The 26,480-nt window shown below is 39.8% G+C and overlaps 3 protein-coding genes across 8 annotated transcripts; 2 read left to right on the forward strand and 1 right to left on the reverse strand.

Moving 5' to 3' along the window:
* Positions 1 to 10: 10 nt before the first annotated feature.
* Positions 11 to 5,946, reverse strand: LOC131366322 (steroid 17-alpha-hydroxylase/17,20 lyase). The gene is made up of 8 exons (XM_058410699.1): positions 5,486 to 5,946; positions 4,962 to 5,100; positions 3,775 to 4,004; positions 3,471 to 3,557; positions 2,573 to 2,755; positions 2,313 to 2,482; positions 1,721 to 1,824; positions 11 to 1,539 (listed from the first exon to the last, which is right to left on the reverse strand). The coding sequence occupies exons 1-8, from the start codon at positions 5,822 to 5,824 to the stop codon at positions 1,295 to 1,297; spliced, it is 1,497 nt and encodes a 498-aa protein (XP_058266682.1). The 5' UTR covers positions 5,825 to 5,946; the 3' UTR covers positions 11 to 1,294.
* Positions 5,947 to 10,901: 4,955 nt separating this feature from the next.
* egr4 (early growth response 4) lies at positions 10,902 to 13,332 on the forward strand. The gene is made up of 2 exons (XM_058409366.1): positions 10,902 to 11,167; positions 11,435 to 13,332. The coding sequence occupies exons 1-2, from the start codon at positions 11,086 to 11,088 to the stop codon at positions 12,580 to 12,582; spliced, it is 1,230 nt and encodes a 409-aa protein (XP_058265349.1). The 5' UTR covers positions 10,902 to 11,085; the 3' UTR covers positions 12,583 to 13,332.
* Positions 13,333 to 13,860: 528 nt separating this feature from the next.
* si:ch73-290k24.5 (F-box only protein 41) lies at positions 13,861 to 24,620 on the forward strand. 6 transcript variants are annotated; one of them, XR_009206701.1, is made up of 14 exons: positions 13,861 to 14,125; positions 15,987 to 16,643; positions 19,082 to 19,298; positions 19,553 to 19,626; positions 19,780 to 19,925; positions 20,752 to 20,891; positions 20,983 to 21,066; positions 21,199 to 21,314; positions 21,402 to 21,554; positions 21,723 to 21,818; positions 21,887 to 21,950; positions 22,071 to 22,646; positions 22,721 to 22,850; positions 22,945 to 23,063. XR_009206701.1 is itself a non-coding variant. In XM_058409123.1 (14 exons), exons 2-14 carry the CDS (start codon positions 15,997 to 15,999, stop codon positions 23,695 to 23,697), a joined length of 2,145 nt encoding a protein of 714 aa, XP_058265106.1. In that variant the 5' UTR covers positions 13,861 to 14,125; positions 15,987 to 15,996; the 3' UTR covers positions 23,698 to 24,620. The 6 variants fall into 6 exon arrangements, 3 of the variants coding, with proteins under 3 accessions (XP_058265106.1, XP_058265107.1, XP_058265108.1); XM_058409123.1 differs by lacking the exons at positions 21,887 to 21,950; positions 22,071 to 22,646; positions 22,721 to 22,850 and adding exons at positions 23,159 to 23,317; positions 23,403 to 23,518; positions 23,620 to 24,620; XM_058409124.1 differs by lacking the exons at positions 21,887 to 21,950; positions 22,071 to 22,646; positions 22,721 to 22,850 and adding exons at positions 23,159 to 23,317; positions 23,403 to 23,518; positions 23,620 to 24,620 and having other exon boundaries at positions 13,861 to 14,039.
* The last annotated feature ends 1,860 nt before the right edge of the window (positions 24,621 to 26,480 follow it).

The raw sequence follows: 26,480 nt of genomic DNA on the forward strand, positions 1-26,480 counted from the left end.
TACGTCTTAATGTGGAAACACAGAAACAGCATTGCTCATTGGCAACACAAAAGCAGCCTAAAGACTCTCCGAACTGCTGTCCAACTGAGTCAAATATCAATATGGCAAATATGGAAATACACATACAAATAAATATATATACGTAGGTGCAGATTATATATCTATACATATATATGCTCTCTGTGAAATGATATATTTTCTAAGCATGCCATGTCATTTGGAGTGCAGCTCTAGAAGCCGGTGTAAAAAAAAACAAAAAAAGTAATCCGCGGCTGAGAGATTGTGTGTGTCGATTCTAGTGTTACTATGGCATCAGTACCGAGTTACACTTACATTACTATGGCGTTCCCATGGTGCTGCCGTGGCGTTACTATGACAACCTTCTTTAGTCTGAGCAATAGAGTATGTTTGATGTCCCTGTGAGATTGTGAAAGGTGTGAAAATGTTATTCTAAACGACTTGACCACTAAACAAGTCAACCTAAACCTGTAGTCTCGTCATTTGTGTGTGTGTGTGTGTGGTACACTTGTGTTGTGATGTGTGTATGTGTGATGGTCTGTGCAGGCTATCCATAACCAGAGTAAAACTAGTAAACAAATCATTTCTGCTCTTTGCTAGGGTTTTGTAACTCTGTGCAGAGGGAATTAGCCCAGCATTTGCTTTTGATTACAAAAAAAACTGATGTATGACTTTATCAGTTGGAAGTTACCAACTGAAATGAACAATTCTGTCACATTATTATTTGTGGTAAGCAGTGGATGGAGACCAAGTTGAAAATCGGTGAAGTCAGTTGAGTTTTTCTGAAAGTAAATTATAGATTGAAACTATACTATACAAGCTATAATGTAGAATATCACTACACCTCTCTCTCTCTCTCTCTCTCTCTCAAATAGATAGATAGATATTACAATCACATATCTAATAAGTTCAAAGTTCCTATCATTTGCTGTTTCTGATGTCTGATACGTTTTCTCTAGAAAAATTCTCTAAAAAAAAATTGTTCCTGTATCATATGGTTTCTGTATAACTGAGACAGTAAAAGACAGCATTGTTTATTTCCAACCATTAGTTTTCCACCAAAAAAAAATGTAATGTTAGAGAAAAATGCTGGCAGTAAAATGACATAAAAATTTAACATTACACAATAGATGGATTTTCAGACAAAAAAAACAAAACAACCATAAATAAGGCCTTATATAATAATATAATAATAAGGCCAAATATACTGACTGTTTAAGAGGATTGTTTTTAGGCTTATGTTTTCATTTTGAAGGATACTGAATAGAAATATTGTTCAGTGACGCAGATTTACTGCGACCGTGTAGCGCTGTGGTTGAAGCACAACTCCCGAGCGCCCACGCAAGTCAGGCAGGGAAGCGCCATAAGGGACACTGAAACGAAACCTCTGCAGAAGACAGCTGAGGAACAGGAAGAGTTCGATCCGGGCCAATGATTCACCCACACACACTCTAGGCCCTGCCCCAAAGGGAAGGTAACTGGGTGGAGTTATCTTCTTACCCATGTCATCCAGGAACCTGTCTGAGATTAAGCAGAAGAAGGAATAAACATATGGTACAAATATACATCATACTTTTGCTAATATTAATGAAGTAAATTGATGAGTTAGTCATATTGCTAAGATGCTAGAAAGAATGTATTATCACTTAACACTGTGAATGGATGAAATTCAGTATGGCAGGCTATTATGAGCTGGGTGTACCTGGTCTGAATTGGTCAGGTTTTTCCCAGTGTTTTGAGTCATGGTGGATTGCCCAGATGTTCACCAAGACTCTTGTACCTTTTAGAACTTCGTGACCTCCTAATCTGCAAAGAGTGAGAGATTTGACTGTCTCAGAGGTAGATAATGTGAAAACAATGTTTCCCCAGGCAGAAGAGAGTATTACAGCAACACAGCACTTTTTCCAGGCTGTAAAAATGTCTTTTGTTTTAAATTGCTAGGGAATTGTTCACTAACAGCATCATGATCGATAAAATAATGTCTGTGTTAATGTATAAATGCAAACAGGGCAAACAACAAAACAAATAAACATGAAAATCAATCATACAAATTTCCAGGAAGAGTCGAGTAATTTGCCAGAAACAGCCAAGATTCGTTACAATAAATTCACAATACGAGAAAGTAAATTTTAGCAGTAAACATAACAGTATAACATGATGTTATGTTATTTTAATCTTAAGGGTTGGATAAGGATCTGCATTCCTGTCTTATCTCTATCCATGCATCACTATGGTGACCAGAAGTTTTTCCTCTTTGGGGGCACTAGCGATCTCTGCGGCATTGCCATGGTTACCTTGTGTCCTGCATAGCAACATGGGGGATGAGGATAGGACTGGCAGGGCGAATTCTCATAACCTCACACAGCACGCTCTCCAGGAATGGCAGACTGGTCCTGTCACTTAAAGAAAGGTGTCGGCTCCTGCCCACGCACTCGTCCAGCTCGGTGTGAAGACGCTCTTGCACCTTCAGTGGGGCAGTAAGAATGCTGTGTGCTCAAAATAAACATTTAGACATTGTGATTAAGAATTGTGTAGGTATGTGTGAATTTTATACTTCTGGATAGTGTAGTAAGAACGCAATAGTCCAGAGTAAAGTGGTGGATGTGGTCTCCACTCCAGCTCCAAATGCTTCAGCAACTGTCATCAAAATATGATCATCTGTGACACCACCCTCACCATCTGACCCACTCAGGAGAGCGTCTAGGAGGTCACGGGGTTCCCCAGGTGTACGGGTCAACTGCCAGGAGATATACAACCTAAATATGATTTGTTCTTGGACACCAGCAAAAGTCACATTTCTAATAATAAAAACTTTAAACAATACAGCCATAAGTAAGCAGCGATTTGCGGGGTCCAAGCATCGTTTGCAAATAGCACCCCTAAAGGTCAAATGTACATAGAGCACTAAAGAGACCATAAATAACCTTTTTGTTGACTCTACTGTCCTTTTTTTCTTGCAAACCCTGTGAAATTTTCATTTTAATATATGTTCATTTTAAAGAAATTTTAAATTTAACGTTAAATATAAATGTTATCACAGTTAGCTGGATGGATTGTTGCTAACAAAAGAAAATATGGAGGCGTCAATTTTTTTCCCTTATTGTAGAGGTTAACATTCTCAGTACCAGCTTTACACTTCCCAGTTTAGTCGAACACAGCACCAGTAATCCTAAAAAAAAATCCAGTTACAGATTGGCTTAACAATGCAGTGCACCAAATTCCAGCTCAATTGGACTTTTTCAGAGAAACAGCTATTTCATGGATGACCTCACCCCAAACTTTGCAGACCTCTTCAGAATCTTGCCCTAAAAATGCCTTTCAAGTTTCGTAGAAACTCATGAGTTACAGCTGTTTGAATAAAATAGGATTGCAGAAGGGAAATGTAAAAAACTCTTGAAAAATAAAGATCTTAAAATTCCTTAAATTTATCATCTGGGTGACAGCTGATTTACCTTGTGGTCTTCCAGTTTTGTGGTCAGTAATTTGTCTCGGATTTGCACACACTGTCTCAGCCTGGCCAAGTCATTATTGGGAAAAATCTGTGAAAAGTTTGATAATACTTCAATAGATAGATAGATAGATAGATAGATAGATAGATAGATAGATAGATAGATAGATAGATAGATAGATAGATAGATAGATAGATAGATAGATAGATAGATAGATAGATAGATAGCTTTGCCTACAGCTTTGCTTCCTAAGTTAGGGTAAGTTAAAAGTAAGTGCTATAAAAGTGATGACTTTGTAACACCAAACCTGTAACCAAGGAAAGATATCCACCAGGCTTCCACGTGCAATGGTCTGGACAATACCATCATTATAGTCAATGACCTGCTGGAGCTCGGGGTCGTGAGGGTCGTAGGTGGACCCGAAAACCAGCCTGCACACCACATTGGTGACGGCTCGCATAAGGACTGGACCCATATCTACAGACTGCCCCCTGCAGGCCTGCAGGTCTGAACACAGGTTATCTGCGGCATCTAATACTGCAAACACAACAACATGGCATATCTATAAATGTCATGTATCTCTACACAACATGTACAATTCACACAATCTTTAATTGCAGTTATTTAAAGAAAATTTTACACTTTGTCATGGTGAAAAAAAAACAAGTGTACACCAGAGGCAGGTTAAAACACAACATTCTTTATTATGTTATTATAAATGGTACTGAGGTAGCTAATTAGTTTGCTTGTAATTGCTAATAATTAAAGCTAGCTAACATTAGGTTAATTTTTTGGATGTAACAATATCCTTTTATCCCTTTAACTTAGTGCAGTTCACAGGTTACTTCATATTAATCTGCTAGATAGAGTTGGTTTGTTTCCTAACATCTTTTTAGCTGGTCTTTAAGCTCTTTTATCAGGTGACCACTTAATTCCAGCATCTTAGTACTGCTGGGTAGCTGGTTAGTTGTTAGCTTAGTACTTAGACAGCTAGTTTTCCTGACACTTTTCTGTTGAAATACCTATTTTGCTATAAAACCCACAACCAACTTTAATCTTGGTTTCAATAATCACATGTAGGAAGGTTTACTATACATTTGTACTACAGTGATTAGAAATTTAACTGGAAATCATGGGTTTATAATAAAGCATAGATATTGTTTTTTTGGAAAGAGTCTCCAGTGTCAGCTGTGACTTTTGAAATCTTCAGGACTGGACTTGGTACAGTGTGGTTTCTCAATAATCTGCTTTTTTGGGGGGTTTTTAAGCTTCAAGAGATGAAAGAGAAGCTTGTGTGTCGTATAAAGATGTTTGTTTATGAAATTTCATGAGTGATGGCAGGAACTAACTTGTCTTGCAGGCATATGAAAACATGAAATCAATCAGGATTTATCATCAATCTATCAATACATGGATACTACATTTTACATGTACATGCACATTCATATATGTGTGTGTGCATATGTGTGTGTGTGGGTGTGTGTGTGTTCATACCAATGGTCTGTAGTTTGCTGGATCCCTCCCCGAACAGTGCGAAGGAGGACTGCACTAGTCTGCGATGATTCCTCCACAGTGTGTTGTAGTCTGCAAATGCAATGTCTTTCCCTCCACGAGTCAGCATGTCTGTTGTAACCTTGGCAAATTACAGAGGACAAGGTTTCACACGATGATCGAGCAGTGTGTTTGTGTGTGTGTGTGTGTATGTGTTGGTGATGTTCTATTTGTGTAAGGAAGAGGGCAGTGTTTATTTGGTGGTGAAAAATGCAGAATGAAGGTCAATGTTGTATTATATATCAGTAAAGTGTTCAAGCGAGAAGGCCACATCAAGGCATTTACTCAAACCACCTGAATTTACTCAAACCACCACACAACTGATCAGTGTCTAAGTCATCTAAACTAAAAAACTGGTTTATCTATAGTCTCTAAGTCTAATACTGAACTGACAACAAATTGGATTTTAAATATTCAGCAATATAATGTATAATATATTGTGTCTAGCAGGAATAGTTTGGGCTCACCATCTTTGGCCGTCCAGCGAAGTCTTTGCCCCTGTGCAGCAGCACCTCTCTGGCCAGGGCCACCTCACTCACCACCAGTGTGTAGTGCGGCCCCATGTACAGGCTGAAGAGTGGCCCGTATCTGCTGGCCAGCTTGGAAAAGAGGAGATGTGGAGGAAGAGGCGATCGCAGGTGCAGCAGGCTGCCTAAGACGGGCACGCTCGGCAAACATGGTAGTGCTGTCACACCCCTGGAGGATTGGCGTCGTCCCAGGGTACATTTCAACCAAAAGAGAAACAATATAAAAACCAAGCAGTAGAGTACCAGAGTCTCAGGGAAGCTGATTAGAGCCATGTCCATGATCTGAGTATGTATGTGTGACTGTGTGTGTGTCTGTGTGTGCGCGCGTGTGTGTGTATATGGATAGCAGTACAGTTGCGACGTGTGTGAAATGTATGTGCATAGATGGGAATGAAGAAACCAGGGCTCCAGCTCAGATCATTTACAGTGGAAGAAAGAGGCGGGACATTCACACAGCCTTCATCAGGGGTTAAAGGTCATGGAGAACCTGAGGGTCATGGTACTGATAATAAACCTGCTGATGTGGTCATCATCTGCATCCCTCTTTGTGTGTTTAGAAAAACCCATGGACTAATCAGTGTAAAAATGTTCTTCAAGACATACATAGATAGAGTATATATATGCTTTAAGTGTTAAAAGCAAGGAAAAGTTCTCAGAGCAATTAGAAAAAAATGGATTTATATTTAAAATATTGTAATTCGTTTACAATAATAACCTCTGCACTTCATCTTTTCCTTAAGACATATTTTATTTATTTAAACACCTCAAAAAGGGACAGTGCTAGGTTGTATTTATTCCTATTAATAATTATTTATTGATATTTGTAAACAAAATCCATAATTCTATTCTGTAAAGCTGTTATTACTGGAAAACAATATATTTTTTTCTTTAATTACATTTATTTATAACTTGAAGTGAGAGCAAAAATGAGGAAATGCATATAGATATATTAAATAATTATTTCTTAATTAAATATTAATTCTTAATCCACAATCTGATTTAATATATATTCCCTATCAATATTTAAATCTGATTCTTGATCTGATCCACATTATAAAGAATCTAAACAAGTATATTGTGTATATCTGCTTTAAATCAATCATACCAATGTGAGTGACCAAAGACGTTATACATATTAAAAAGGATGCAAAGGATTGTAAAATACCATTTAATTTATCTACTAGGTCTTTTTTTAGAATTTACAATGGTCCATATGTTAACCCTCTACATGTAAACACATTCATATTGGAAGATAAAAGCAAGGTATAGAATGGGTTAAATTTGACAAATGCTTTCTGCTTAATGAGTTTCATCTTTTTAAAATCTTTTTTTGTTGTTTTCTGTCACCTGTTCCTCCATCTGCTTCTTATAACAAGCTCTACAGTCTCTGATTTGTAAGCAGTGTGGACATTTGACGCACATTCTTATGACTATCATTGCATTTGTGCCAGACTCGCTTTCTTAGTCAAGGCCATGTACATCTCTTAGCCAAGGACACACACACACACATACACTGTGGACAGGGAGTAGAACAGATCTGTAAGACGAATGTTTCAGCTCTAAATATAACCCAGTGTGTCAGAGATACTCAGATGTTCACATGGAGGAGGACAGACATACAGTGTCTCTATGTGTGCTCATATTCTTCTAGCAGCATGAGACTGAGCTATGATCATCTTTCTGCTGTTTTAAACTGTAATCCTGTCCATTAATGACTAATTTCAGATATAAAATTAAAGATGGATCAGTGTCAATCCATGCACACACCTTCATCTGGTCCAGAGAGATCAAACTTATTTGAAAATGGCTGCTAGATATAGACCTGACGTTATGTTACAAAATGATATGCTATTGTTAAATATTGTTAAATATAGGTGGTGGTCTCATTTCTGAAATGTAAGGTAACCTTTAACTAGAAGTAATGTTACCATGGACATTATTATTTAGCAGACCAAAATGATGGGCTGCTAAATAATAAAGTTAAAATATAAATATAATTATGTTAGATTTATTTTTTACAACGTAGTTGCTAGGTTTAGCTTGTTGGGTCAGGCAGTTTGGTTCTTGTGACTCAAGCTGAATTGATGATGGATATCTCTACATGCTGGATCATGAATTTGGACCTGAAAGGAAACAGGCACATTGTTACATCAGGATTCATATTTCCACTGGAATTTTCCACTGCACCTGTCGAGCCACAGAGCAGCAAACCAGAAAAAAAATCTCAAGCAACAAAAAGAAAGTACAAGCGTTGAACATTTTTGTTCTTATTTCAGCAATTTAGCTTTAAAGTTTAAAAAATCCTATTTCTTAATTAACTAGATATTTTATAGGAGCTTGTTAGCCTGCTTAAGGAAACATTAATCGAGGGGAAAACATGTTTTGAGTTGACTTCTTGTAATAACCCCAGCAAATTTGCATTTTTTTTTTTGTATTAAAAGTTAATGTTTTAGTTTAAATTCTTACATAAATATATTTACAGTTAACTGTATAGTCTAATTACTAGCACACTAAACATTAGCCTAGCATGCTTGGTCAATAGCCTAACCCAATCAAAACTGAGTTATATTTAAACCAAGCTAGTTAGTTTAGCAATAACAACAACAACAACAACAACAACAACAACAACAACAACAACAATAATAATAATAATAATAATAATAATAATAATAATAAGTCATATAGGGTGTTTCAGTATTGTGAACATGGCGTAAATTTATGAGAGCTTTTCTTCACCGGTTTTTTCACCTATTTTGCATATTAATTCAACTGAAAGACAACCACTGTCTAATTATTGTCGTGTTCCTCCTTACATTGTTTAGAATGAGTAATACATGCACAACGTGTCTATTTTTTTTGCCGTGGGAAAGACAACTGTCTGCTAAACATTCTCGCTAGCTGGCTAATGCAGAGGCGAGCTCATTTCACAAACTGCCATTTCCTCCACTGGAGGAGAATGCAGGCAGGCGCGCGCTCTGTGGGCGGGACTATTTTAGGAAGGGAGGCGCGGAAAAGCCGCCTCGTGCTGACAGCTCGCGCTGTGTGTAAACGGGAGCGGGTGGCCCCGGTGAACTCCCACGCGAGGGGACGCACACGAGAGAAATATCCTAAACAAAAACGTCTGAAACCTCTCTGAATCACAGACGTTTCTGTTTATGATGGGTACAGTACCATTTATGGTCTTACATAACCGGAAATAGAATTAGTTTCAAAACCACTGTCTAATTCATTCTTTTAAAGTTTGTTTTCCCCACGGTATTTTAATAGACAGCCTTTATCGTTGTATTGTTTAGTAGGCTAAAGTGTTTATTATTGAAGCAATAATATTACATTATATAATACTAATGCCACAAAATCATAATGTCAACTTAAATTCAAATAATGTCTAAGTTTAAACTTCACAAACTACGATAAGTGCTTTTTCGATATGCATTCAATCAGATTTCGGTTAATAAATTGTTAATATTATAAGAATATGATGGTCTGCATTTACCTAATGAGCTTAATATTTCAACTGTTAAATTATACCCAAATTATCTAGGGTTTTTTTTTTCTTTCCAAAAACCTTGAAGGCACCTGAACCGAAGCTACAGAGTAAATTATCAGTGCACAAAAAAGTCTCGTGATTATATTGTACATATTAATTAATTAACAATTAACAAAATGGATCATATGAATTATGAACTCGGGTTACTCTCTGTGTGCAGTTTTACACGTCCTACAAGTGTATGCATAAGTTTCCTCCACGTGTTCTGGTTTTCTCCAAGTCTCCCAAAGACATAGAGTAATTTTAGGTGGCTTGAATTTGAGAAAATTGTATCCTAGGTGTAAACAAATGTGTGAATTGTTGTGTGTGCATGGTGCTAGGAGATGAAATGGTTTTCAGAGTGTATTCCAACCTCACACCCAGTGTTCCCAGGATAGGGTATGAATCCATCATGATTCTGACAGTTACTGAAAGCAAGTGAGTGAAATTGAAACATAATTACATTTAAATGTAAATTACATGCAAAACATGATGATGGTGATGATGATGATATTGATTTTTTTTCCCCACTCATATTATCCTGCAAAGCACTTTACTGTCTGCACATGTTTAATATCATTGTTAATGATGATGATGATGATCAATATTATTTTTATCATTGATGGACAGATATTTGAGACTAGCCCTACATATTGTTTTAAAGAAACGCTGTGAAGTTTAAGTCTTATGGACGTGACAGTGTGACATGGCTGAAACTATAGCGCTCACACCGCTGCATGGCTAAATATGGCGTAAATCTAACCAGCACGCTGGAAAAGAGCTTTATAACGCATTTCTTGCAGACTGCCATGAATCTAGGTGGTGTAGTAAGCTGTTATACTGTTATACCGACGCCTGCTCGATTCCTCACAGTGTAAAATCGTGCGTTACATAACACCCATTAAAACGCCACCATGCTCCACTAATCTGATTTCATGCACACAGGTATGCATGGCTGCAGTAGAGATTTCACCACCTGCCAAACATACGCTTTTCAGGCAATATGCTGCTCAAGAGGAATGTGGTCTGGCAAGTGGTTCAGTAATAATTTTGGATAGTTGTGACCTAAATCTGAGAGGCTGGTTAGGGACGAATGATGAGAGCGCGAGTGTCGGATGCTGCAGCCGCAGTGTAGTCGCTGTCCGCGGTGCTGAAATCTGCACACAGCTCAATCTTCTGCTGCAAACGAGTGTAACTTGTGGATCTCAGAGCAGCCTGTTGTCTTTTGCACTGACGTTGCTTTGTAAGAATGAAATATGAACTGGTTTTAGTTTAGCGAGCAAGGAAATGCAATCACGCCCTGTAACGCAAAAACACAAATAGGAGCCATTAAATCATCTATGCAGACATAAAACACTAGGCTGATCCATTAAACAGTGCTGGCAGGATTTATTTGCATTAATTTGTGTCACTGGGTTCATAAATTCACTTCAGACGCACAATGAGCAATGGAGAGCACAGTGTAATGGCGGATTGATATTAGGATAAGATTAGAGGCTTGGTTGTTTCATTAGACGCTATTTTTACACAAATATAGATATTTAGCATTAGTGTTTAATAGCAATACATTCGCAAACGGCTAAGTCTTCTATTCAGTCTGTTTTACCGCATCGGTCTTCAGGACAATCGCCTCTGCGTCACATTCCCCCGTGCCCATTTTCGGAGGGGGAAACCCCGTCACATCCTCTGCCCATGTATGGGCAGCAGCAGACCGAAGTCGGTACACGGCGGGGAATCCTCGCGACGACGTAGATGAGCGAGAGGCGGAGTCCCGCTTAAGCCGACCGGTATAAAAGAGGTACGAGGGATTCCGGTAAACGTAGCGACGGCGAAGAGCGACCAAGACCCACCGAACCATCTGCTTAACGGGAACGCACAGGGAATCCCGAGACCTAAACCAGAGATTGATTACTTCTCACTCACACGCTGGCGGAATTGATCGTTTGATCCGTGATTTGTGGATTTGCACAGCACTTTTGATTTACGCGACAGGATTCACAATCAAGGAAACATTATGATCAGTACAGTGGACTTCAGCGCTTTGGACTTTCTCTGCGCAGCGACTGAAAACGGCGCTCAGACCGAGCGTGATACCGGTAAGTCCGTTGTATGCATTCCACCAAGCTTTGCATGCTTGCACATTTATCAAAGATCACGATTTTGACAGCGTTCATTTGTTTTGTAAAACAGTCAAACTGATACATATTTGTAGCCTAATCTATTGATCTAATAGATGCAATGATGTTTATTAAACCCAAAGCAGTGACTCATATAGTCTATGCATCAGTAGGTGCAAGCTTATGTAATGACACCTCTCTCTCTCTCTCTCTCCCTCCCTTCCTCCGTCACTCCCACCCTCGCAGACTTTGAGGGGCTTCTGAAGCCTAAAGTTGAGCAACCGGATCCTGCTTTCCTCCCAGACCTGAGTGAAAGCTCGGCCGACGGACTACCTCCTTCCCCACTGACATACACCGGCACTTTCCACACCGAGACAGCCGCGTGCAGCGCAGACGCTCTGCTTAACATGATCACAGAGATCGTGGGCATCTGCACAAATCCCATCTATGACAGCCACTGTGATGACTTCTCGCAGTCGGTGGCGAGCGCGAGCTCTCGCAGCAGTGCGCTCTACAGACAGGGCTCGGTGGGCTCCACGGGAAGCTCCACGCCCTCGCTGGGATCCCCTGAGCCGCTCTGCAACGATCCCTCAGATGATTTCATGGACGTGGCTAGCCTTCAGCAGCTGTTCCCGGTGACTGTTAAGAAGGAGCGCGAAGAGGACTGCCGCGGCTGCGACTTGTTTGATGAGTTAATTGTGTCAGATACTCGGCTCTCAGATCAGGATGCAGACTTGGACGACATCATCGACCTGCTTTCCCCACTCTGTCCTGAGACGGACTCTTTGGACACTCATGCTTTGGACACTTGGATAAAACAGGAGCCGGTTTGCGTGGAGCAGTGCTCACACAACGCTTCTCTGAGCGCTTCATCAAACCAAACTCCCTCCACTACGCCATCCACTCTTACTGGAAATGCTTTCTACAGGGCAGCCTTCCCCAACGGCCAGCTGTTTGACCTGAACTGCTCATCGGTGCTGGACTCTCTGCTTTTCTCTAACTCTACAACCACCAGAAGCCGAGGCCAAACGACCAAATCGAGCACCAGGAAGGGCGCCCCACGTGAAAAGCCCTTTTCCTGCCCGGTGGAAAACTGCGATCGTCGCTTCTCGCGGTCCGACGAGCTGAACCGCCATGTGCGCATCCACACGGGCCACAAGCCTTTCCAGTGCCGGGTGTGCTTGCGATGCTTCAGCCGCAGCGACCACCTGACCACGCACATGCGCACGCACACTGGTGAGAAGCCCTTCTCGTGCGACGTGTGCGGCCGCCGCTTCGCCAGGAGCGACGAAAGAAAGAGGCACTGGCGGGTGCACCTCAAGCAGAGAGAGAGGATGCAGCAGAAGGCCGAGCTCCTGGCCGCACGCGCATTCGCTTTACCAGGGCTCGTGTGAGCTCGCGCTGTTGAGACTAAAAGTTTGTGTTCACCCGCTTTGAAGGAAAGCCTCTGGTTAAAGTAAAGCACAGTTCACCTGCGCGAGCCTGTTCACCAGATGGAAGCGTGAAGCTAAGAGCTGCAATCACGCAAAATTCGGGGGACTGATTGAAGAGAAAAGTGGCGCGATTTTATTACTTCCAGTGCACTTCCGGTGCGCAGGCGCCGCTCTATCTCCGCTTTGACGAGGTCATAAACAACTCTGCACATAACATGGACTCTCCATCGAGTGTCGTTTTTTTGCCGTTAATGAAAATGCATGTTTTCTTCAGTGTTATTAAAACTGTTTGGCACTGCTAGACCATGTCTGCATGCACATGATCCAACTTTCTATGGTCTCCGTGTTGTATTTTGATACTTGATAATTGTGTATAAATCCGAAACTAAAGAAGCCTATATTTGTATATTTTCGATGGTTATTTTTCTACTGAACAAAATGAGAGAAGAATATCTTATAGATTTTATCAGATTGTTGTATTCAACTTTTGACACTGGCGCGCGCTTGACTGGTTCCCTGCGAACTAAATGCAGATGAAGACATCAACATAGTAGTTGAATTTCAGTAGCACACTTAGTTGTGCAGATATCTTTTTGTCCGTTTGTCTTATAAAAAATCAAATCAAATGTTACTGTGCAATGCCACGATGTTTAAAGCCTAATGGGTATTCCAAATAATTTATGAATGAAATAAAATGGACTATTTATTGATTACCTTTGTTATATTTGATTTATTCACACACACACACACACACACAAGCTTTTTTCTGTTATGTAGTTTTAGACTTCACTTCCACCTCTTATATATTTCCACAGCGCCCTCTGCTGGTAAACAACATGAATCCTTATTTCTTTTCATTTTCACAGCTGAAGATATTTTCACCGCCCTTTTCCAGAAATATCTGTTCCATTTTTAATTGAATGAGATGTACTTGGATAGTGTGTGTGTGTGTCATTGTGATCAATAATATGCATGCATGATCCTGATCAATGGCGCTTTATATATATATATATATATATATATATATATATATATATATATATATATATACGATATATAGTTTTTTTGTCCTATGAACAGATTTCAGCTTCCAAAACCGTGGACTCTTATGCCTAATATGTTATTAATGATAACACACTGCTGACAAAATCTTCTATGTTTAATACATCAGAATAAGATATTACGGTCTAACACTCCGGTCCTTAAACACTCCACATGCGCGCTCCCGTCCGACCTGACGTGCCGTGACGTCAGAAGCGGCCCTGGTAGATGAGCGCGCGTGCTTTCTTTCTAAGGGTTCCGGGACTCTCTCATCGACTGTTCTTGAACTAAAATTCAAGAGGTCAGATACAAAGATGGGTAACGGAAGGCGGTGTAAAAGGTTTGGGAGCCATTACAGCCTTAGCTGACGTGCTACGGTACGTGTGTGTGTGTGTGTGTGTGAGAGAGAGAGAGAGACAGAGAGAGAGGCGAAATTTGCGAGAGAGAGAGACAAGGAAATTGAGTAAGTAACCTATCGGATCTTTTTGTCTGTCTTTTTAAGCTGGCTGTTGTTGAAGCAATCATCATCACACTCTGCAGAAGAAGTCTTTGTCTTTTTTAATGAAGTAAAGCAGAACGTGGGCTGGGTCGAATTGCATTGTCCTGGCGGCACTGATACATTTCATCCAAATTATTCCAGATGTGTCTTGAATGTTGTTCATTCTAGTGACTAAATGGTTTATGCTGTACAGTGTGTCATATTTAGGCTAATCGCTATAGTGACGTTAGAAGTGTGATCAATCTGGTCCTTGACTGAACGAATATAATAACCAATATCTATGCCCATTCAAACACGAGCTTTATATCTGATATTTAATAGCAATTTATTGTAAATGAATTAAAATTATATGTTAAATGAAACCTCGCCTAATAGACAGGTCATTAACTTTGTACAGAAAATGGCTTATTTCCTTATTCATATTGGATCATTTTGAATTTCTATATCTAACGCGTTGAAAAGTTAAGAAGGCTATCTTAGGCCCTTTAGGCCCTTTATCTTAGGTCTTTTAGTTTCTTCTGGGTTTGGGGACTCGCCCAGTTTTGTGCCATCATAATATACCTGAAAATATTAGCAGCTTTGGTCCTGTGCTGTCCACATTCAAGCAGATGGACTGAAAATCTCACACACACACACACACACACACACACATACATACACACACACAGGGCTCATGGGGATGACCATGACATGAATAAATAAGATGGCTGGTGTAAGTACAGGTTTTTTATAGAGAGTGTGAGTGTGTTTAAATCAGTCAAGCATGAGCAGGATAGAGATGCAACGATGTAATGCCCTGGGAAGTATTTTTTAGGGGAAAGGTGAAGGAAAAGAAGGGCCTAATAGCGGCTCGTTGGCAGTGCAGAGCATCAAACCCATAATTACAGCAGAACTATGAGAGAACCTTATGCTGAAAAGTCAATAGAAGCCAGATTATTCACCATCGACTAATCATAATTTTTATTCCATTGTCATGATCTTTTGCATATCGAAACATTCCATGAAGAAGGAAGACAAGTGTAGGACAATGTCTACAAAAGAGTCTAATTATAGTGAGTTTCTATAGTTATACAGCTTATACACTGACTACATTGGGTAATAAAAGGTTGTTCTTGTCTAGTAAATTGACTCTTTCAAATAAAACAATTTTTAAATAAGCTAAGATGCTATGTAATGGCCTGGTATTGGGCTTGGTCTTAAACATGGTTCAGATGCTGCACTCCAAATATAATACACACACAAAGAGAAGAAGGTTGTGTGTTTTATGCTCATTTATTACTTCAGGCTCAGTATTATTAGAATTAGACAGCATATAGGGGGGTGAAGATGAAGCACTGCTGCTGTACTGTGCTAAACAGGAGACACGGTCTGACCTATTTACTGTTCCAGGCTTTCTCAACTGAAAGTAGGTGCATGGGGGTTACACAATATGGCAAAGGAGAGCTAATGCAGGACATATAGAGTCAGATGTACACTATGTACGTTAGGAGATGTAGGGGATGCAAAATGTTGTGTCCTGGACCAGATGTTTCACAGCAGAAGCAGTCGAATGGATGACATGCTTGGGTAACATCAGCCAATCAGAATAGGATAGATAAAGCTTTCCTCTGAGTGTGTTAAGCTCCAAAATTCTCCCCTGAAATGTTCTCAGAGAATTTTATCTTGAACTTAACACTCTTTAGCCCAAATATCATAACTGCAGCATCTGCCCTGCCTTCTTTTTCCCTAATAGGCACTTCTTGAGGCTTATGTACTTATAACAGAGGACAAGGGTTATTTAGGTGATAGGCAAGTGTTTTGTAATTAATTGTGATACACCTTGCAGACAGACAAGGATGTCGACTGCTGCAGAGCAGTCGAAGCATTGCCCTGACTGTGGAGAGTTGTGTGGTTTTGGGGATGTACTAACAAACCACACATGCCAAATGATCTGTCTGACCCCAAGACGGAAGTCCGAAGGGGCTCTGATGGCTCTTCCTGCTAGCATGCAGAGCTCCTCCTCTCTGGCGAACAGTGAGCTCAGCCAGCCCTTACATCTGGACTTCGTGGATGCACTAAGCCCAACTCCTTCATCCACTGCTCCTCTTGCTCAGCTGCTTGTCCACCAGTACTCTCCATCACTCCTGTCCTCCTCTGCTGCCTCTCCATCAATCTCTCCCTTCTCCAGGCCTGAGCAAGCACTAGCACAGATGAGCACACCATGGCTGGCCAGGTTAGCCATGGAGGCTGGGCTCCAGCAGCTGACCCTGGATGTTCAGGAGCACGTGTCCATGCGGCTGGGATCCTTGCAGGAAGATGTGAAAAAGAGGAGTGTGGAGGTGCACAGGGCTCGGAGGGAAAGTGAGAGAATGGAAAAGGAAAAGCAGGAAGCAGAGGAGAAGGCGACCCAGCTGGAGCGCCAGGTGGAGGTTTCGGTGGAGATGCTAGCCAGCCTGAGACAGGAGCTGATGGAGCGGGAAGAGGAGCTCAGCCTCAAACAACAGTAAGTGGATTAGAGGTGGAAAGGTATGAATGAAAATTGATTAGATGAAGAGTTTAAGTGAAATGGGATCATTTTATGACAAATGCCTAACCATGTTAGAATGTTTCTTTAAGGGTGTTAACAGAGGAAAAGGGAAAGATGTAGGCTTGTGAGAGTTTTCATGCACTGAAAAAAGCACTGAGGTAAAATTCAGTCCAGTCCTTCTGTATATTTGAGAAGCTGAGGGATACAGATCATGCTCATAGCCCTAATAGCGCCTCTTTTGCAGACTACAGCATCAAACCCACAATTCCCCCAGGACCACGAGAAACGTTAACCACCAAACTGCCACTTTACCACTCTATTAGCCCCTTTTTACCTGACAGTAACACTGGTTGATAAATAAATGCTGATTAGAATCACTAGAATTGCACTGAATTTCTTGGAAGAAAGCTTGTATAGGAAGATATCCAAAGCATCTAGACTAATCATTACCTGATGAGAGAAAATAAGGAATGGTAAACGTAAAGCATGAAGCTTAAGACAATTCTCTTGAATCGATTACATTTTGTATCCGAAGCATTAAGCTTGATCTGGATGGGAGTGATGATTTCTGTTCCTCACGGTTTCCTCAGCATATGCCTGAAACAGCGCAGACCGCCCTCGCTGCAGCCTGTAAAATTGCATGGTGCTGGAATTAACATTCTGTTGCCATGGCAGCTTTTCTCAGGGCTCCACTTGTTTTTGTGGGCGTCCGCCTCGCTGCCTGTGGAAATGCGGTATGACTGGACAGATGGGCAGAACCGCAGGGCGCTGAGTGGCATGACTCGACACACTCTGCACGTGTGTCTGTGTAAATAGGTCACCGAGTTCACAGTCTCGCTTCCTTTTATAGGACCGAGGTCAACACAACTGATCAACACAGAAAGTGATAAATATTACTGAAAACATGACATAAGAAAGCACTTTGCATTGAGAAGGCTCGTTTGTCTGATATTATTGTGGTAAACCTGTTCCAATAAATCGGTTGTGTATAAGGAATATGACAAGGCAAGAATATAAAACATAGTTGCTGATCCATTATGAAGGCAATTGATTTTTCATAACAGAAGATACCAGTGTTTTAATTCTGTTATACCAGAGCAGTATGTCAACAAATTCATTTTGACACATTACTTTTTATAGATACGTTTAATGTGAATGTTAATAGACAAGTTAGTTCCTGTAAGTTCCAGGGGTGTCCTTCTTATCTTATCTGGTGTGAGTGCAGGTTTTCATCCCAACCAAGAAGAAACCACACATGACTCTATTAAAAGCCAAGATCAATTAAACAGCTGGATTCAGGTGTGGTTTCTGCTTGACCGAAATGAAACACACCTCCCTTTATGGATAAGACTGATCTTTGCTTACACACTTCTGCATTATAATCAAAACACCACTTCTGCTTCCAACTCGTCCTCAGTAATGGCAACAGCACTACACTACCAGTCAAAAGTTTGGACACACCTTTTAATTCAATGTTTTTTGTTTAGGGATTTATTTTCTACATTCTAGAACAATACTGGAGATTTCAAAACTATGAAATAACACACATGGACTTAAGTAATCCATATGTAATGACAACAAAAAACAGTCAGTTGTTCTTTTAAGACACGAAGGTCAGGTGTTCTGGAATAGCTCTTGTAAGAACAGTATTGTCAAGTGTATTTGCAAACCCATCAAGCACCATGATGAAACTGGCTCACATGAAGACCATCCCAGTAAAGCAAGACCAAAACTGACCTCTGCTGCAGAGGAGAAGTTCATTTAGAGTTACCAGCCTCAGAAATCACCAATTAACAGCACCTCAGATTAGAGCCGTTATGAAGGCTTTACAGAGCATCAGTAGCAGACATATCTCAATATCAACTGTTCAAAGGACATTATTGTGTATTTCGGCCGCCTTCAGCATTGTTTTACAATGTAGAAAGAAATAAACATCAGGAAAGACCATGGAATTAGAAGATGTGTCCAAACTTTTGACTGGTAGTGTATGTTTACCGCTGGAGTGAATGAGAATAAATCCCACTGACATCAGAATGTATGTCATAAATACACGACTATGGAAGTGAGAAAATACATCTTGCCTCCTGTGTCATTAAATCCTTGTCTTGCTTTTACATGTGCAGCACTTCCTGCTTTTTGGCTCTCACTTGTGTTTGTCTTTTCCTCACTTTCCTCCAGTTGATCTGTATTGTCTGTTTTTTGACTCCTAACATGGACTTTGATTAAGATTGTTGAATTAAACACTGCACTCATTGTGCACCCTGCCTCAACTGATCACCTGCTACACTATAATCATCTGTTCAGCTTGGATTACTTCAGTTCAATTCATTTGAACATAAAAATGAGGAAAATTTATACAACATGCACTGAAATTGCTGTTTAACTGTGGTGTGTGTTGTGTGTGTGTGTATCAGAGAGGTTTGTGATTTGAACAAGTTTGTCCAAGAGACCGCTCAGAGGGAAGCGAGCGCTAAGGTTCGCCTGCAGAGCTTCATCGAGAATCTGTTGGTGAGAGCAGAGAGAGCAGAGCGACAGCTGCAGGAGCTGCACACACACTCACATACACACACACACACTGGCATCGTGTCACCTGATGAATCCTTCACAGCTGCCAGAGGAGCATTACACCGGGTAGGAGGCCTCACATCAAACTTATTTAGCTTAATAAAAAGGTTTTAGTTAATCAAAGTGTAGTGTATGGTAGTAATATTTTTATTTCCATGCCATGAATATTATGTGAAAATTTCACAGCATCACTACTAAGGTTACTCTCAGCTTATGGATTGTTGCATTGAGTGCAGATTTGTCATTTTTTTGAGTCTCGTAACAGCCAAAAGTATAATGTCCCTTTATATTAACGTGTCCCTTTATGTGCCTTCCTTTAGAGGAGCTACAGTGAATCAGGGATTTCAAGGTGCTGCTATTCACGATGTGATCACACAGGAAGTCCAGTTCACAGGTAATAATACTCTGCAGCATCCTATGCAAGATATCCTATGCATGTTTTGTGGGTGACACTGGTAGTTGTGTCTTTTAGGTCTGTGTGTTACGTTCTTTCTAAATGTCATTTTCATGTAATATTTGTGTGTGTGTGCGCCCATTCCCTAATCAGTTCGGTGAGGTGTGAGGAGCTTTGTGAGGCACAGTGTTACCAGAGGAACCCGTCAGATATAGAGGCTGATTCAGACAGCTGGTCTGTCTATAGCACCGAGTCACAGGAGGGTCTGCAGCAGCATTATGGAACATACAACAAGAGTGGTAACACTAATACACACACACAAATTTACTGTTAGGGATATAAAATTCAGGCTTCCCACAGTACATTTTGAAGTTGTATAATATTTTAATGATTCCACATAATCTGATTCTGTTTTATTCTGATTCTGATTCGTAAGGCAGTGTTTAGATTTATATTTGACTATATAACTGAATCTGCTACCGTACAATAAAGTTGTGCTTCATAATGCAATGATTTATTTGTTGACAATACCTATGATTCATTTGTGATTCATTAAGCAATGATTCAATATTTGATCATACCAAAGAATCTGCCACAATAAGAATCCATATGATTTTGATTCATATGACAATGATTCAACTTTTAACTGAATAAGATCTATATCTGAATTAACTAAACTGTTTTTTTAGGCTGAATCTTCTATGATTCATGATTCTGATTCATAAGGAAATGATTCAGTATTTGATTATACCACTGAATCTTCATAAGACACAATACAGGGTGATTCTGATTTATGAGCAAATGATTCAGTATATGATTCAGATACCAGTGAATCTGCTATGCCACAATACTGTATGATTCTGATTCATAAGGAAATGATTCACTATTTAAAGATACCACTAAATCTGCTACTATCTGATTCCAGTTCCTAAGGCAATGATTTTATATTTGATGATATCAATATAATGTCTATGATACAATAAAATTTAAATTAATATAGTGCCATTTTTTAAAATTGCAAAACACTGTCACTGGAGACTCCTTCCATAAATGTTACATTACACAAAAACATCACTGTATCATGTTTTAGATGTTTTTTCTGCCTGCATTGTTGGATGTGCACAGATCACTCCGCGTTCCACTCCCTTCGTCATGGCAACGGGCCTGACCGATCAGTAATGTGTTCAAGACGAATGAAGAGAAGGGCATGGCTTTTCTGCGTCTTTCCTTACCTGGACACACACTCGCTCCTCATTGCTGCAGAGGTGTGTGTTGTAGCTTTACATATTTGAATGTTTATATGGGTAAGTTTTTATGTTTAAATCTTTTAAGAAAGATGGTGTGTGTATGTTGCAGGTGTGTAAAGATTGGTGGAGTGTTGCCCGTCACCCTGCACTGTGGACCAGGTTAACGCTAGAAAATGACCGCATTTCATCAAGGGTATGGCAATTCTGTACACACACACACACACGTTTCTAAATTTGTTTAAAGAAAATCAATAATAAGTTTGTCATTGCATAGTGTTACCCTCTGTATATTGTTATAATGCTGTGTGTGTGTGTGTGTGTGTAGTTCATGGTGACTATGGCTCAGTGGTGTAGTCAAACACACACACTTATTCTACACCACCTTAAACCTCGCTCTCGTGCCAAGAAAGAAAGTAAAGAGGACTATCTGAAGAACACAAGGTATACACACACAAATAACATGTGAACAGCCACAGGCTTATATGCACAGACTCACACATTGTTTCTCTTTATCCCCCTGTTTTATAGAGGGTGTCTGGAGGAGGGGCTGGAGGCGGTGCTGAGATCAGCAGGGCGGAGTATTGTGTCTTTGACCATCTCTCATTGCCCCAACATTTTGACAGACAGGACACTGTGGCTTGTCAGCTGCCACTGCAGAGCTCTGCAAACACTTACTTACAGGTGAGTATCAAACTTTAACACACACATATATACATACACATGTATATATTTGCATATCAGACTCACAATACACACATAAACACAGGGGTACACACATACATATTTGCATATCAGACACACAGTATCAGTTACAGTTTGTGTGTGTGTGTGTGTGTGTGTGTGTGCTAGGAGCTCGTCAGATCCTGTGGGTCAGGAGGTGATCTGGGCTTTAGGGGCTGGATGCCGTGACATCACCAGCCTGAACATCGCACCACTACAGCCATGGTAAGTGTTCATCATCATCATCATCATCATCACCATCACCAACCTAAACACTGCACCAATCATTACAGGTTTGTGTTCATCATTGTTATCATCATCACCAACCTGAACACTGCACCATTCACTACAAACATGGTGAGTGTTCTTCATCATCATCATCATCATCACCAACCTGAACACTGCACCATTCACTACAGACATGGTGAGTGTTCATCATCATCATCACCAACCTGAACACTGCACCACTCATTACAGGTGAGTGTTCTTCATCATCATCATCATCATCATCACCAACCTGAACACTGCACCATTCAGTACAGACATGGTGAGTGTTCATCATCATCATCATCATTATCACCAACCTGAACACTGCACCATTCACTACAGACATGGTGAGTGTTCTTCATCATCATCATCATCATCATCACCAACCTGAACACTGCACCACTCATTACAGGTGAGTGTTCATCATCATCATCATCATTATCACCAACCTGAACACTGCACCACTCATTACAGGTGAGTGTTCTTCATCATCATCATCATCACCAACCTGAACACTGCACCATTCACTACAGACATGGTGAGTGTTCATCATCATCATCACCAACCTGAACACTGCACCATTCACTACAGACATGGTGAGTGTTCATCATCATCATCATCATTATCACCAACCTGAACACTGCACCACTCATTACAGGTGAGTGTTCTTCATCATCATCATCACCACCAACCTGAACACTGCACCATTCACTACAAACATGGTGAGTGTTCTTCATCATCATCATCATCACCAACCTGAACACTGCACCATTCAGTACAGACATGGTGAGTGTTCATCATCATCATCATCATCATCATCATCATTATCACCAACCTGAACACTGCACCACTCATTACAGGTGAGTGTTCTTCATCATCATCATCATCACCAACCTGAACACTGCACCATTCGCAGACATGGTGAGTGTTCATCACCATCATCATCATCATAATCTTCACTAACCTGCACATCAAACCACTACAGTCATAGTGAGCATCCTTCTTCATCATAAAAATCATCATCATCATTATCATCAACATTAACATCATTATCATCATCATCTTGCCATGTTTCTTTTCTCAGCCAACAGCCCAGTCGCTTTAGTAACCGCTGCTTGCAGACGATTGGCCGATGTTGGCCTCACCTGCGGCAGGTCGGAGTGGGCGGAACCAGCTGTGGTCTTCAGGGATTAACCTCTTTAGGTGAGTGATGGAATGGTGACATATGTAAGATGCTAAATACTTATTTTGAGGCACTTTTTCCCATTCTATGTTCCCCCTGTCTCATCTGTCTCCAGTGAGGAACTGCTCCAGTGTGTGTGTGTTGGAGTTGGACCACATGAGCGAGATTAGCCAGCAGGGGGCAGCAGAGCTGTGCAGGGAAGGACTACAGCAGTTACACACACTCATCTTCAGCTACACACCAGTTACTGCCAAAGCCATCCTGCACTTTCATAGTGAGCAGTATACACACACACACACACACACACATACCCACTGACATATTTCTCACTTGGATTTTCCACATCACTCTATTTCCAGGTGTGTGTTTGAGGCTGAAGTGTATCATAGTGCTCATGAGCTCTGCTGATTACTTTGATGACCCTGAGAGTGAAGAAGCCAAGAGAATTTTTAATGAGATGATCGGCAGCCTGCAGGTCATACAGATGACTCCTTTTTTCCCAGAATGTTCTGTTTTGTAGATGAATCAATGAACCTAGGATTTTTTCTGACGTCTTCTTGTCCTCTTCTTCTTTAGGCCCTGAAGAAGAGACCTGGCTTGTCAGACATCCTTCAAGTCAGAGTGGACCAGTGTGACATTCTGGCTGGCTCTTAAAAAAAAAACCAAACACACACACACAGATACACACCAAAATTTGCACTCATTGATAAACCCACAAACATACTGCACTTTATTCTCCATGCAAAGATATTAACCTACACATGTACACACACACACACACACACACAAAGATACACACCTACACTTGCAATCACATATAAACATACTTACTGCACTTTATTCTTCACACTCCACACCTATGCACACATACAAACACACTCACACACACACACAGCACTTAGTTACACTCCTACACCTATGCACACGCACACACAGACACAATACAAATTTCTTTTCTATAACTCTGTGGTAACACATACAAACACACACCAATACACACATACACCAACATCTATGCACCCACACATAAACACAAAATGTAAACACACACATACAGAATACACAAACACTGCACTTTATTTTCCACACTCAGATACTCAGATACACACCTACTCTTATACACCCCACCTACTCTTATACACTCCACACACACACACACACACATGCTAAACATTTTGAAACTTCTTTTTCCCCACAAAGGTAAACACACCTACACATATGTGCCCACACATAAATATAAACACACTTAACAATTTAAGAATTTATTCTCCATGCACAGGTACACGCCTACACCTATGCACTCATCTATAAATATTAAACACACACACACACACACACACATACACACTTACTGCACTTTTTTCTCCACACTCACCTATACTCCTACACCTATCACCTATGCACACAAACACACACACACACACACACTCACAAGCTTCTAATTTTGTACCAGTGATTCAGAAAACCTTGCTGGTTTCATGCAAAATGTCAACATCAGGAAGTACGAGTCCAGTAAGAGGAAATATGTCTTTATATAATGACATCACTCAGACTCGGATTAAATAACGTACATTGCTCTTCCTGGTTTGTTTTTACTTCCATTTCATATCACATCGATTTGATGATTCTAACTCTGTAACGTTTTTTTCCACTTATGCCGTGTAGATATCTGATATATAGACATGTCTAGTGGTTACACACCTGTTTATTTGCTTTTTAAAAAATTATTTTCTTTATTAATTCGACAATCAGCTTCCACGGTATTGCATTTTTTAAGTGCTTAAAAAGCTACGGATTCTTTAACAAACAGCATATAAAACTTAGCAAAAGTCAGACATCCGGTAGGAGTAAAATCAGAGGAAGAAATCATTTTTTTAGTGGACTTTCATTTTATTTGTAATGTCTTCCTATGAGCACAATTTAATGGAAAAAAAGAAAGGAAAATAATTATGTTGCGTGATTTGTAATCTGATGTTATAATGATCTACGATGTACCTGTTATACATGTAAAACATTTGTACCTCAAGGGCTTTATGTAAAGAATAAAACACTTGGGGGCATGTGCTGTTATAGGAAAATGATCAACGACAAGATAGTGTGATGAAACCGAGTTACAGTTACCACCTCAAAGTGCTCTGATATTGTGTAACAGCATTTCCTGAAGTGTTTTATTCCTCTTATACCACAGCAATCTTCCAATAAGTACATTTTTTCTATTAATTCAAGACACCACATTATAATTTTTATCCATTTATAGTTACATTTAATTTTGTGGGATGTCTACAAAACAGGTTAGTTCCTGTTATCACTTACATTATAGCAGCTAGAAACAGTCATTTCTTCACCAGCCAATTGTTTTTCTCTTTAGAAGGAAAAATATCCAAAAACCCCACATTTTATCTTGTTATCATAAAGCACAAGTCACCTGTCCTGAAGATATGTCTAAAAAGTTTGATTTTACAAAAAGTTACAAAAAAACACTAAACACTTGACACTGGAGACTTCTTCCTTAAACGCTAAATAAACATATCCTCAGCAACATATCAAACATTCACTATAACAATTAGACATGTTTATGTTTACATCAAATTATATAAAGCATCCATAATACAGTCCCAGTGTTCACTGTTACTACAGAAACGATAATGTACGTATTATAGAAAATGAATAAACAACTCTTAACCAATCGGATTTGAGAATCCAACAGTGCTGTGGTATAAAATGTTTTAGTGCACAACAAATGTCACACACAGTTGCTGTTTGGGTTGAATTGTACGATACAATCCTAAATAAAGTACACTTTCTCATGTTTTCTGAATATTGTAGTGAGACTAAGAAATAAAAGTCAACACTGTCAGCATTTCCAGCTGTTTTCTGAATTGTTCTTGGTTGACTTCATTATTGGTTTAGTTGGAGCGTAAAATAAACCTTATACTGTACAGTGACGCAAATTTTACATAATTCAAACTTTATAATATTACATGAGAAACATTACCTTTTTTTCCAATGTAAACTCTTCTTATTATACTTTATTATACTGCATATCTTTTTTTCTTCTTTTTTTTCTTTTTTTTACATAATAGTATTTTCTATTTAAACTTTGTCTGCCTGACCAAGAATTAATTAAATTGAATGAAAATATTTTCCATGAATCATATTGCTGCCTTCAGTCATGTTCCTGTTTCTTTTGGATATAAATACTAGGTTGCACACAAGAGATAAAACCTAGGATTAGGGTTACGTCCAATGTCACAATGCAGAAAAACGAGCAGATTTTTTTTTTATCACCCGAGGTGTTTAAATCTGCAGGTAATGAATAAGGTAAGATGCAACAAGCAAGTCTGAAATTGGTGCAAATTTGTATGATAATGAAACTAATTACACAAATGTTCACAAATCCAAATGACCAAAATGGCTTGCCCTGTAGATGGTGCCCT

This window comes from Hemibagrus wyckioides, linkage group LG15 (assembly GCF_019097595.1).
Source record: "Hemibagrus wyckioides isolate EC202008001 linkage group LG15, SWU_Hwy_1.0, whole genome shotgun sequence".
NCBI lineage: Eukaryota > Metazoa > Chordata > Actinopteri > Siluriformes > Bagridae > Hemibagrus > Hemibagrus wyckioides.

Coding starts and splice junctions, on each gene's coding strand:
- egr4 (XM_058409366.1), top strand. CDS start 11,086: ATGATCAGTACAGTGGACTTCAGCGCTTTGGACTTTCTCTGCGCAGCG. Junction 11,168..11,434: donor TCAGACCGAGCGTGATACCG/GTAAGTCCGTTG, acceptor CCACCCTCGCAG/ACTTTGAGGGGCTTCTGAAG.
- si:ch73-290k24.5 (XM_058409123.1), top strand. CDS start 15,997: ATGTCGACTGCTGCAGAGCAGTCGAAGCATTGCCCTGACTGTGGAGAG. Junction 21,315..21,401: donor GACTATCTGAAGAACACAAG/GTATACACACAC, acceptor CCTGTTTTATAG/AGGGTGTCTGGAGGAGGGGC. Junction 21,555..21,722: donor CTGCAAACACTTACTTACAG/GTGAGTATCAAA, acceptor TGTGTGTGCTAG/GAGCTCGTCAGATCCTGTGG.
- LOC131366322 (XM_058410699.1), bottom strand. CDS start 5,824: ATGGACATGGCTCTAATCAGCTTCCCTGAGACTCTGGTACTCTACTGC. Junction 4,005..4,961: donor CAGCAAACTACAGACCATTG/GTATGAACACAC, acceptor TTGTGTTTGCAG/TATTAGATGCCGCAGATAAC. Junction 1,825..2,312: donor GTTGCTATGCAGGACACAAG/GTAACCATGGCA, acceptor CACTCTTTGCAG/ATTAGGAGGTCACGAAGTTC.